Source organism: Capsaspora owczarzaki (assembly GCF_000151315.2).
Source record: "Capsaspora owczarzaki ATCC 30864 unplaced genomic scaffold supercont2.1, whole genome shotgun sequence".
Taxonomy (NCBI): Eukaryota; class Filasterea; order Ministeriida; family Capsasporidae; genus Capsaspora; species Capsaspora owczarzaki.
This window is the reverse complement of record NW_011887292.1, coordinates 2515278-2526941: the sequence shown is the minus strand read 5'-3', so window position 1 is coordinate 2526941 and position 11664 is coordinate 2515278. Positions and strand designations below refer to the sequence as shown.

The 11664-nt window shown below is 52.3% G+C and overlaps 5 protein-coding genes across 5 annotated transcripts; 3 read left to right on the top strand and 2 right to left on the bottom strand.

The window, feature by feature from the left end:
* Nucleotides 1-184: 184 nt before the first annotated feature.
* On the top strand, nt 185-2789 carry CAOG_00786 (hypothetical protein; the record flags this gene model as incomplete). The annotated part of the gene is made up of 9 exons (XM_004365600.1): nt 185-456; nt 825-893; nt 1023-1032; nt 1113-1177; nt 1258-1364; nt 1431-1516; nt 1599-2238; nt 2315-2494; nt 2593-2789. 9 exons carry the CDS (start codon nt 185-187, stop codon nt 2787-2789), a joined length of 1626 nt encoding a protein of 541 aa, XP_004365657.1.
* Nucleotides 2790-2967: 178 nt separating this feature from the next.
* Nucleotides 2968-4154, bottom strand: CAOG_00785 (haloacid dehalogenase-like hydrolase). Its single transcript, XM_004365599.2, has 3 exons — nt 4047-4154; nt 3424-3869; nt 2968-3234 (listed from the first exon to the last, which is right to left on the bottom strand). Exons 1-3 carry the CDS (start codon nt 4144-4146, stop codon nt 3028-3030), a joined length of 753 nt encoding a protein of 250 aa, XP_004365656.1. The 5' UTR covers nt 4147-4154; the 3' UTR covers nt 2968-3027.
* Nucleotides 4155-4240: 86 nt separating this feature from the next.
* CAOG_08441 (hypothetical protein) lies at nt 4241-6099 on the top strand. Its single transcript, XM_011271710.1, has 7 exons — nt 4241-4568; nt 4767-4928; nt 5038-5106; nt 5210-5321; nt 5461-5567; nt 5676-5763; nt 5851-6099. The coding sequence occupies exons 1-7, from the start codon at nt 4275-4277 to the stop codon at nt 6015-6017; spliced, it is 999 nt and encodes a 332-aa protein (XP_011270012.1). The 5' UTR covers nt 4241-4274; the 3' UTR covers nt 6018-6099.
* A 570-nt stretch (nt 6100-6669) lies between these two features.
* CAOG_00782 (inorganic pyrophosphatase) lies at nt 6670-9180 on the bottom strand. Its single transcript, XM_004365596.2, has 5 exons — nt 8822-9180; nt 7827-7945; nt 7150-7697; nt 6915-7024; nt 6670-6796 (listed from the first exon to the last, which is right to left on the bottom strand). The coding sequence occupies exons 1-5, from the start codon at nt 9132-9134 to the stop codon at nt 6768-6770; spliced, it is 1119 nt and encodes a 372-aa protein (XP_004365653.2). The 5' UTR covers nt 9135-9180; the 3' UTR covers nt 6670-6767.
* Nucleotides 9181-9393: 213 nt separating this feature from the next.
* Nucleotides 9394-11657, top strand: CAOG_00781 (hypothetical protein). Its single transcript, XM_004365595.2, has 8 exons — nt 9394-9674; nt 9870-10118; nt 10230-10410; nt 10569-10660; nt 10741-10812; nt 10886-10999; nt 11131-11252; nt 11380-11657. Exons 1-8 carry the CDS (start codon nt 9414-9416, stop codon nt 11615-11617), a joined length of 1329 nt encoding a protein of 442 aa, XP_004365652.1. The 5' UTR covers nt 9394-9413; the 3' UTR covers nt 11618-11657.
* Nucleotides 11658-11664: the final 7 nt, after the last annotated feature.

Below are 11664 nucleotides of genomic sequence, written 5' to 3'. Positions count from 1 at the left end.
TGCAAAAGCAACTCATCAAAGCAACCAAATGCACGAGATCAGATCAACACAAATTTTGCTTGAATGCAATGTTCTCAGATCGCGTCCTTTCCTTCCCATTTCAGCTTCCGTTTTCGATTTTTCAGTCTGTATTGTGAACTTGCTTTTCACTTTTCGTTTTTTTTTTTTTTGACCTCAACCAAAAATGAGCACTTCGGCGCTGGACTTGCTGGCCGACACCAGCATTCAGCGGTTCCGCTGGGACGATGAGCACCAAGTTCCTCCGGAATCGACGCACCCGTTTGCAAAACTCACTGCAAGCACGATTGCCACGGCACCGCGAGGCTTGAACGAAGCACAGCGCGGATCGGCAGGCAGCGAGGCCGCCCACGCCACTTTCAACGCCTGCGCTCGCGTCTTTGAGTCGCCGATGCCGCCTGTCTTCTCGTCATTCTCGTTCTGTTGGACGCTGAAAGAGTTAAGTGTCACAAGTCGCCTGCTTTGCTGGCTCTGTACGCTCGCTCGGTCTTTCGTTCGGCGTTGGAGTGCCGAAACAACAACGTTTTCCATAAAAGGGACAACGCCGACAAAACGTGTGTCATGTTTTGATGTTTTGTGCGCTCTGCTCCGAGTCGCATGCCTCGTCTTCCTGAATCCCACATTATTTCGATAGAAAGTACATACATCTATTACGGGCGTGACGGGGAGGCAGATCGGACCAAACCCCTCGCTTGTAGGCTGAGGCGGCTTTTGGGGACGACATTAATTCCCGCGCAAAATCACCCGTTTGAGTTTTCAGTGACTCGACTGACTGGAGACTCACTTCCGCCGCTGCAACACCACAGCTTTCGTCTCTTCCCACAGAGTTCACTCGTATCATCGGCTGCCCACAAGTGTGCGTCTCGAGTGAGCTGGTAAGTAGAATTGGCTTATGTGCCGTTTTGGGGTTGAGATTGGTGGTTCACTCTGTTGTCTTTCCCCCCCCCCCGCAAACTTTGACATGATGCTGATCCTACTGTCGTGTATGGATGTTGCTATGCCAGGGCGCTACTTGTAAGTTGATTTCCTTTGAATTTTTCAGCAACAGTTAGCTGTTGTTCAACCTGTCCTGCGTTGACTGCTTGATTTTGTAGGCCACTCCTTGCGGGTCGTACAACTACCACGACGACCTAAAGTACATGTGGCGCAACAACTTTAGGTGAGCTGGTGGAGTTGGAATTGGATCACACCTTCGATTTGCGATCGATCTTGTACCAAACTACTCTGCCTGATTGACAGCGTTTCTCTACGCACTCCAACGAGCGAAATGGTCAACTGCGCGGTGCAGTACGAATGGCGCATGACGCTGATAGATCACCACAACGAGGACATGAGCCTGTGGCGCTGTAGGTCTGCTGTGCGTTTCTAGGTTCCGAAATGGGACTGAATGCTCATAACTTTTCTTCCTTCAGACGGTCAGTCCGAAACGCGATTCGTTCGCTCGCCTGCTGGAGGGGAAATCACTGGCGTGCAGGTCTCTCCACCCGAGCTGAGCCTGGTAGGTGTTGGGCGTTTGGGCTTGATGTGGAGAAAAACGCAAGCGAAATCATTATTCATGTTTGAGCCTTTTGTTTCGACAGAGCCTGGCAGAGCTTCACGCCCCGTTCAGCAACTTCCTGACTCGAAACTGCCTTCGAGTGCGCTGCAGGGTGACTGTGAAGAACATTCGACCTCTGACCGAGCTCGAGCGTGTCATTTCGGAGGAGGCGTCGAGCCATGTTGATGCCTACTACAATGCGTTTGTGAAGGCACAGCAGAAACCAACGCCATCAGCAGAAGCCATGCCAAACCCTGCTGCTAATGCGCCCGAATTACCTGCCAACAACGACACGCCTTCTGCGATGGCACCGGCAACAGCAGCCACCGTGAAGGAGGTTGCCGAATTCGCCCGGCCTGCAGCCTTCGTTTGTGAGACTCCTCCGGCAGGCGTGCCAGAATCCCGAACAGCAGATTTGTCTGCACCGGATGCTGCTGCGCTGGCGGCCCCAGCTGCCTCTACCGAACAGAGCGAGGTGCCCAAAGCTTCAAGTGACTTGGCGCTCCGCCCTGATGGAGTTCGCGTTCAGCGTCAGCGAAGCGATGAGCCTGCCTCCGAATCCAATTCGCCATCAGAGGTCGCGGCGGCAGAGAACGAGAACGACGGCTTCACTACAGTCACGCATCGCAAAGCCAAGCGCTCTCGCGTCGATCACAACTTTGGCGGCAGGCAGCTTCTTTTGGGTACGCCTGCATTCACCTCGATACCAGTCTCATGTCCTTCAACTAACCACACCCCCTTTTAATCATTCAACATTAGGCGACGTTGTGGCAGTGGCCGCCTCATCAACGCGAACTCGAGGCAAACCAGCGATCCGATCATCTGTCCGCATTGGCGTGATTGTGGCCCTTCCAGAAGGCAAGACGTGCGATCCCTTGGTTCGATGGATGACATTGAAAGTACCCATCAGCGACAGTCTTGCCATTGGAGAAGGCTACGGTAGGGATTGCGAAATGAAGTGATGCCTTCTAAATGCATACTCTCATAGCTCAAACTTTCATGCCTCCCGCTTGGACTTGCGTGATTGTTTGTTCCAGGTGTGTATGTGCTGACAAACAGCATGAGCTACCCTCCCATCAGCAGCCTGCACACCAAGCCGGTCAGAGTCCGCGTCGTTCGCCAGAATCAATCGGACCCTGCCTCGCCGCTGCAATTTGTGCTCCTCGAGAACCTCAGCGAGATGTGTGGCGTTCACCATCATTCTTCTCCAAAGACACGTCAGTCACATAAATAGCTCAGCGCCGATCGCACTTGTAGCTGCTGTTCGCTTCATGTTTTCCCACTTTTTTCCTTCTTTTTTCTTTATCTGGCTCTTTCGTTCTCTCTCTCTTTCTTCCTGTCTCGCCGCGTGTTATCGTCGCTTGAGCTGCTGTCTGCGCACGCAGGGGCACAATAGCCAAACTGAACGGTGATCATGTTTCAAATTCAAGTACATTGTGAAGTTACATTTTTTGTTTTTAACACGGCTTGCATTACAACCCAGCGCCTGCAGCCGATGAATAAGCAGGAAGGCCAGCAACCATGCCAGGGTCAAAGTCTGCCATAGAATCGAACGATAGTGTGGCGCGAGCACGGTCAGCGGGGGCGACTCGCAGATCTGGAATCATCACAACCGGCATGTTGGCATTGATGGCAGCCTGCACACCCAACGGAGCGTCCTCAAAGACGAGCACTTGCGTCTGTTCCAGAGGGTTCAATTTGGACGACAAAGGTGAGAGGAATTCATCACAAACAAGTGCCAACATGCAATTATTGGAACTCAACCAAAAACACATCGCTCAGCAGCTCTTCCCCACCCTTCCACCCCCAAAACATTCTTGCCACGATATGGCGCCAAGAAGGACAACTCAACTGGCGATGAAACGTACAGAGCTGGTCGGTGCCGGAGCGAATCGCTTCATGGCTAGCAGGAAAATGTCTGGCTGTGGCTTGGAGTGCTTGCACTCGGGATCGTCACTTGTCACAATGTGGTGGAAGAGCGAGAAGAGCTCGGTGTGTTGCGAGGTCTTGATCTTGAAAATGCGGGCCGACGAGCCGGTCGCGACCGCCATCGGGATTCCATGTGCGTGCAGGTGACGCACGAGGCGCTCGACGCCCGGGAGCAGCTGCGCCTGCGGGAAGAGCTTTTCGAGCTGCGCTTCGCGCTCCACATGGTACTCCTCGGCAGTCATCGGGATTTGCATGGCGTCCACGAGGATCTGGCTGGCCTCGATGGCTCGGCGGCCCATCATTTGCGCCTTGAGCTCGTATGTGAACTTTTTGCCATAGCGCGCCAGAATGGTCTCCGAGGCGATCGAGTACATGGACTCGGTGTCTGATTGTTCACAAGCCACAGAGTGAGCAAGCCTGATGACACACACAGAATACACATGGAGGTTTGAAGCGGGGCGCACGCGAGTGGTTTTTTTGTTTGGCGGTTTTTTTTTTATGTTGGCGGACGTGGCGAACCTCCTTTCACTCCGCTTGACACACAACGTTGCTTGAGACATACTCAGCAAAAGACCGTCCATGTCGAAGATGACGTGCGTGATGGGACCGACGCCTGGCACCGCGGCCACTGGAGCTGCAGCCAGATACATTTGATTGGCCATCACTAAGAAAAACTGAGACTGCGACAAACAAAGAAGTCTGATCACTAGCTGATGTTTGGTAATGATGCTCGGTGGGTGGTTTAGTCGTATTTTTTTTTTGTCTGTTGCTCTTTGATTTCATTTCATTCATGCTGAGCGCGACATTGAGTTCTGTGAGGGTAGGAGGACGCTCGGCAGCTGGCGCAGCAGCATGGCGATCGCTCTCGACCGTCGCTGTCTCTGCTCCTGCTGCTGCTGGCTCCGACACCACCGCCGACACCACCACCAACACTAGCACCACCACCACCACCAGCAGCAGCAGCTCATCTGCGTCGGCGGAGGGCGCCCAGGCCGAGCGCAACAAGAAGGGCATCCGCTTTGAGGTGCTCCAGCCGCTCTCGTTCGCCCAGCGCCCGCTCGGATCCGTCACCGAGGCCATCCAGGTAAGATCCAGAGTCTTAAGCTGTCCTGCTCGTGCTTGCTCTGGGTTGGACGCAAGCAGCAACAGCAGGCTCAACTCCCAATCCAGCAGCGCGCAATGTGCTTCCATACAATTTTTTTGGATCCTTCTTGTCTTTTTTGCATCGCATCGAACTTTTTCCCGTGTCCAATAACTGCTCACTGTCCCTGACCTGACACAGGCCATCAAAGCGTTTGCAGTGCGCCCACAGCCAGCGACCGTGGCAATGACGCTCGGCATTGAGATGCGCGACGCCAAAGGCCGCATGGGCCATCCCGTCCATGCAATGGTTGCGCTCCCGTACGTCCAGAAGAAGCGTGAAATCATTCTCGTCTTTGCTCGAGTACGTATCGCTGCTCGTGGTTGTGTGATGTTCGAGGAGGGTAGGATGAGAAGTGAAAAAATCGTGGCAGTCTCTCACTTTTGTGTTTCGACAAATTGGTGGTACTTAGGGTGATGATGCGGCGATTGCAAAGGCCGCTGGTGCTACGGTTGTTGGTGGACCCGAGCTTTTTGCAGATGTAAGTACGCGGTTGACTCTGGGGGCCCCCTTCAATGGCTTGTGTGGGCGGTTTTGCCTTCGATCGCAGAAACTAACTTTCCCCGCTCTTGGACCCGCGCCAGATCACAGCCGGCAAGCTCAAGTACGACAAAGTTCTTGCTACAACTGACATGCTGGCGGAGGTCAAGGCCGTGGCCAAGTACTTGCGCCAAGCGACGCCAACTGTGAAAAAAGGCAAGTCTGGCGAACTGTTTTGATTGTTTGACTGCAGAGGTTGGCGTATCGGCGCTCGACGCCGTCCACACTTTTCATGGAACGGTTTTCTGGTCGTTGACTGTCATGCTTTCCCTCAACGACATGTCTCCAACAACAGGCACCGTTGCGGACGGCGAGGCGCTTGGAACGCTTGTTCAATCCATGGGCACCGCGCTCGACATGCGATCAGATCGCAAGGGATTTATCAATGTCAAGATTGGCAAGGTAAAAGATTGCTGTGATGGTTGTGCCCGTGACAGCACAGCGCGTGAATTCGGCTGAATTCACATGGATTTTCGTGTTTTCTTTTTTTTTTGTTGGTATTGTTCACAGACCAATCAACCCGCAGAGCACCTGTTTGAAAACATCCGCGCTGTTCTCAAGGCAACACGGACACCAGAATTTAACCACCAATCAGAGAGTACGACTGTTTGGCTGTTGTTTCATCTCGCCTGTTGTTTTCGCCAGTGTCTAACTTTTCGGTGTTCCTTCAAATGTCGTGTTTCAGCCCCCAAGTATATCGGCTGGGTTGCACTCGGTGGAAGCTATTTGCCCACCTTCCCAATCGTCCCAAACGCTGCTCTGACTCAAGCCATGGGCGTGAATGTTATTCAAAAGAAGCCCGTCATCAAGGCCGCCAAGAAGAAGGTTGTCAAGAAGAAGGCCACAAAGTAAACGTTGACATTCTGCCCCCCCCACCCCTGTGTCTATGCCCTGGAGCGCAACCATGTACTTTTTAAAAAAAATCCAATCTCTCTTCCCTGCCTGTTCAATTCGTTCTTTCAGAAATGAATGTATGATGTGTAATACGCGTTTTGAGATCGATGATGGAAATTTGGCGCATGTTTGTTATCTTTGGCAGAGTGATGCCTTCTTAAGACAATGACAGTTGCGTGCGGGGGACGGTTAGTGGACCGAGCGAAACGAGAGTAATTTGTTGTGCTCACAAGCAGCCAAATCCACAACAAAGACTTTGACTCTGACACCAACCAACACCAAGACACCCGTGCGATGCTTTGGTGGCTGAGACGTGTGTGTGTGTGTGTGTGTGTGGATTGACATGGCGTCGCACGAAGACCAGAAGCAAAATGGATGGAAAGCAATAGAGAAAAGCAGCAATCAAACAAAACAAGCGAAAATCAACAAGCAAACCTGTCAACCTGAGTTTGGAAAGCAGAACCAGAAAATCAGAGTGAATTGAATGATGGTTGCTTGGGTTAATATTCCGAGAAGTAAAATCGATATTGCCAACTTTCAATAGGCCGGCATCCAGGAGGGCTTAAACGACCAAAAACACCCCCAAAAAACTAAAAAAACAAAATATTGTTGCTTCACGAACTCGCGCTGCAAAAGAAAGCATGTAATGAATGAACGTAATACAAAAAGGAACGGCAAATATGAACGTCACAACCGGGATACCACAATTCAAGCGTTGGGGTAGTACCACTTGTCGACTGCAGAGACAAAAAACCAAAAACAAAAAAAACAAAACAATGAATGAGCAAGCGTTCCAAAACCCAATCGCATCATCCATCATCTCTGCGACTCGCAGAAAATAAACAAAAAACTTACCACCCTCAGGGAGAGCGTTGGCGGGGCCAGCTGCGGGCTGGGCAGCGAAAATCTTCTCAGCCTCAGCCTCAGAAACGGTGAAGGGGGAGCCGGCAACGGTAGTGTTAACGCTGAAAGAGTAATGCAAGTACCACAAAGTTGGGGGGGGGGAAAGAGTGAGCGTGAGAGGGCAAACAAAGCAAGCAGTTGACCACCATGCAACAACACAATTCTTCTTCTCCCATTCCAAACATACCACGACAGAGCACCGCCGTCAGCAGTCTTGTTGACGAGCTTGTTCCAGAAACCATGGGTCTCCTCGATAATCTTGTGGGCATATGCGCTGTTTTTGGCCTTGCCTTCGAAGGCAAACTGGTTGGCGGGCTTGCCGTCCGGGATCTTGTAGATCTTGAACCAGTTGTTGGTGGCCTCAATGAATTTGGGCATGTGCTTCTCAATATCCTCAACGTCGTTGAGCTTCTCGGCCAGGGGGTCGTTCACGTCGATGGCAAGAATCTTCCAGTCGGTCTCGCCCTCATCGAGCAGAGCCATAATGCCGAGGACCTTGACCTGCTTGACCTGGCCGCGGGTGGCGACAGCCTCGCCAATCTCGCACACGTCCAGCGGGTCGTTGTCGCCCTTGGCACCAGTCTCGGGGGTGACATGGTGGGGGTCTTCCCAGGTCTGGGGGAAGGCACCATAGTTCCAGATGTAGCCGTGGTGGGGGAAGCAGTTCTTGACAAAGCGGAGCTTGCCGTTCTTGACGTCCTGCTTGATGGGGTTGAGGGGCGATTTGGTGTCGATCTGTTAACACAACATGAGGTTACGAGCGGAGTCTCAGTGAGTTTTTTTGAGCGATGTTGGTGGCGACTCTCTCCTCGCCATTGCATGCTGGTTGCATGGTGCAACACACAAACCAGAGCTTCTTCGCACCTCCATCTTGGCGTTGGACCAGCGGGGAACCTCGATGATGACGTTGAGGATGGTCTTCTCAGCGTTGGCATAAAGGGGAATGTCGTGGAAGGGCGAGATGACCTTGCCTTCAGCATTCTCTGTCGTGGGGCGAAACAATGCAATTCACAGACAGAAAACAAGGATGGAAGCGATGTGTGTGGGGGGGTTGGTTGGTTAGTCAAAGTCACAATGATGAACAAACTGTGGCCAAAAGAGATTGAGATCTTGTCAAAGTCGCAATTCAGCCGAAAAAAAAAACAAAGCCAAGCGAGAATCAAAGAGTGCCAGTATAAAGATGATGATGGAGATGGTGATGATGGAGATGGTGATGATGAGGGTCACGGGCGGGAAGCAGTGGTGAAGAGAGTGGGAGTGATGCAAAGCGAAACGAAAAAAAAAAAAAAAATATCAAAATCATGATCACTTTGTCAACTTGACACTGACGAGAGCCGAAACACAAAGGTGGACGAGCAAACACAACGTGAAGCAGAAGCCAAAGCGACGCAAACCGAGTCGCATTCCAGTGGCTGAGCTTCAAGACAAGGAAAGAGACAAAGGAAGAGAGACGAGAGGGCAAAAAAAAAAAAAAAAGAAAAAGAAAAAAAGTTGGCACGTGGAAAACGGGTCAGCAGGGGCGGGCAGGGGGTTTGAAGAGCAAATGGTGAACCCCCCAATGCCAGAGATGAAGGGAAGCAAGTCACACAAAGAGAGAGACAGCCAGAGCGAGAGAGAGCGAGAGAAAGCGATTCAAAGCCCAAACAGAAAAGAAAGAAGAAAGAAAGGAAAAAAAAAAAAAAAGCACGAAATCATCGCCAACCTATCAAACTTGACCACCACACAAAACCAAAAAACCGCTCTCTCTCCCTCTCTCTCTCTCGCTGTCTCTCTCCCTGATCACAAGTCTCAAATCATGATCACGATGATGACGAATCGCTTTGTGCATTGATATATGAAAAAAGTCAGGGTTGCTTTACTGATGAAGACGCGGTACTTGTCGCTGTAAGGCGAGCCAGACTCGACGGCAGTGTAAGCCATTGGTGCAGATGAGGCGGATGAGGAGGAGGAGTGAGCCCTGGTGGACATCCGCCGCATTTGGACGACGACGCTCGGAACAAGATGACCACATCGCGATGCAGAGTGTGCATTGCGGATATTGACACTAGGATGGCTGGCGGGAGATGATCCAGCAGGCGCTGGCGAGTGCCGTGTGAAGTGGCGGCGGTCCTCATGTTGCTCATGCTGCTGCTGCTGCTGCTGACCAATGCGACCAACGCTGAAACCAGCCATCAGCGCACTGTTGGATGCTGCTGCTGCTGCTGCGGTGGTGGTGGTGGCAATCGCGCGGATGGCGTGGCTGCGGCTGTGGTGGCCAAGACCGAACGAAGCCGACACTGGAACGCGTGCGACCGTGCTCAGTCTGCTTGTCATCATCCTCACTGCACTGTATCAAAACTAAAAAAAACGAGACTAAGCACACAAAATTCATGACACCAAACCATTACAAATTGCAATACAAAAAAAGCTCAAACATCTCCACTCCTTTTCAGTTTCTGAGACTTCACTCCAATGACATCCGCGTCGTTCCGATTCAACTTTGCAGCGACGGATCAAAGCGACAACAGCGACGACACAGAGCTGGATGCTCAGCCAGGCGACTTTTTCCAAGCTGCCGTGCAAGCGCAGAATGGCACCGTCGGAGCTGTGCAGCTCACAAGCAACGAAGCGTTCAGCCGACTGAGCGCGGAGGATCAGGCTCAGCTGTCTGCTGTCCCGCACGCGTTGGCAGAGCGCGCGCTGGAGCTCATGCAGTCCATGAATGTCGGAGTTGTACGTCCAGTCTGTTCAGTCGGGATTGCCCATGCACAGGAGAGGGGAGCTTTCGTCGGGAGTCGCACGTGTCCCGCGCATCATCCACGCTGGTCTTTCCCCTCCAGCGCTGCACACCATCCGCTCATTTCGATGCAACTGCACTGTATGGTCATATACTCACACACTCTCTTTCTTTAACTCTCACGCACACAGGCCCTGGCTCTGGCAATTGCAACACCAAGCTTTGCACAGTCCGAACCTGACGCCGCCCCCAAGTTTGCCAGCCCACACCATGGGATGCACTCTCGCGAGAATCGCGGAGGTCTGTTTGACGAATACGCCACCAGTGGCAGCTCGCCGGCACGTCGGGCCGCCCAGTTTGCAGACGCGGTCACAATCAGTGCCGATCCGGGCGACGCTGCGCTGGAGCGCCGACCGTACATTGAGCACGCCGTGACGCAGGTTTGGCAGCACGAATGACAATGTTGACGATAGCAGCTGAATCGGAGTCGGGGAGGGGGTGGCTCAAGGGAGTCTGACCTGGATCGATGTGTGTTTCCTTGATTGTTGTAGCTCGATCTCGCAACAGCTGCAGAATGCTCGCGGGCTGCTATTCAAGTCTGCGATGGAACGCTAGAGCTCATGTTTAAAACAGCGACTGCTATCGAGATGGAGTTCAAGCAGGCGGGCGAGGAACAGGCGCTCGTCCGCGCTATTGACGAGAACATGGATGTTGTTCCCGCCGTTTATGAAGGTATGAGGGGGGCGGGTTTTAGCATTCGAGCGATTTGTCGAGTGAGATGTGTAGTGTGGGCACGCTCTCGCTTCGCTCGTTCGAAGACATTGCCATCCCGCTGTCCTTTGCTGGATGCAGATGCTGACTGTTGCTTTGGTCTTTTGCGCATATTGCAGGTGGCTTGAAAGTTTGGGAAGCTTCGCTCGATCTTCTGGCATATTTGCACCTCCACCCACCAGTCATTTTCCGCGATCATCTTGTTTTAGAGGTTGGTGCCCGTAGTGGGAGTTCTTTGCGTGTCATTTTCCCCACCGGAGCTCATCGTTTTCACAATGTTTGCTACTACAGCTCGGCTGTGGGACGGCTCTGCCCGGCATTTATGCTCTCAAAAGCGGAGCCTCGGTCATGTTCCAGGATTATGTGAGTTTTGCGCTTGCAGCAGGTCAACATTTTCCTTCCCTTTTTGACTCAACGTTGCTCTTGCGTTCGACAGAATGCAGAAGTTATTCAACACGTCACCATTCCAAATGTGCTTCTCAACGCCGACCTCGAGGGAATGGATCCTTCGCGATACAGGTTTTCGAGCGGCGATTGGCGCTACTTGCCGGTAACGGTTGATTGCCTTTTGGGACGATTCTCGTTTGCTACTGCCAGCAGTGCAGTTTACACGCCGGTGCAGTTGCTGACATTCTTTGCTGCTGCTTGTTTCGGCATGATCCATTTTCCATTTGGAAACAGGGGGCCCTGCAAGGAGCTGCTTTTGACGTGATTCTGTCTGCAGAGACAATTTACTCACCGGCCAACTACAACGCTCTCATCACGGCGATCCGTTCATGCATGAAAAAGCCTTCTGGACTAGCGTGAGTTTTCGGGCCGAGCTTTGTCCGGCTTTGGTTGTTGTTTGTTGTTTGTTGTTTGTTTTGTTGTTGGTTTTTTTGAGTGATCCTCACCCCCCCCTCACCTTCGTCTGCGGTCATGTCTCGCCAGATTGCTCGCTTCCAAGACCTACTACTTTGGTGTTGGCGGCGGCACACGCGAGTTCATGTACGAGATTCAGACCAACCACCCTGACTTGCAATGCCAAGTGGTGTTTGCCCACGACGACGGCGTCAAACGCGAAATTCTTTCCGTCAGCTGGTCTGGTGCTGCACCAAACCCATTGTTGCAAAGCCACAGCAGCAGCAGCAGTAGTGCTGCCGCTCCTGAGGAATACGCGATGCAATAACCCGCAATGTTTCCGATTGATTTTTTTTTTTTGGTTGAGCCAAATTT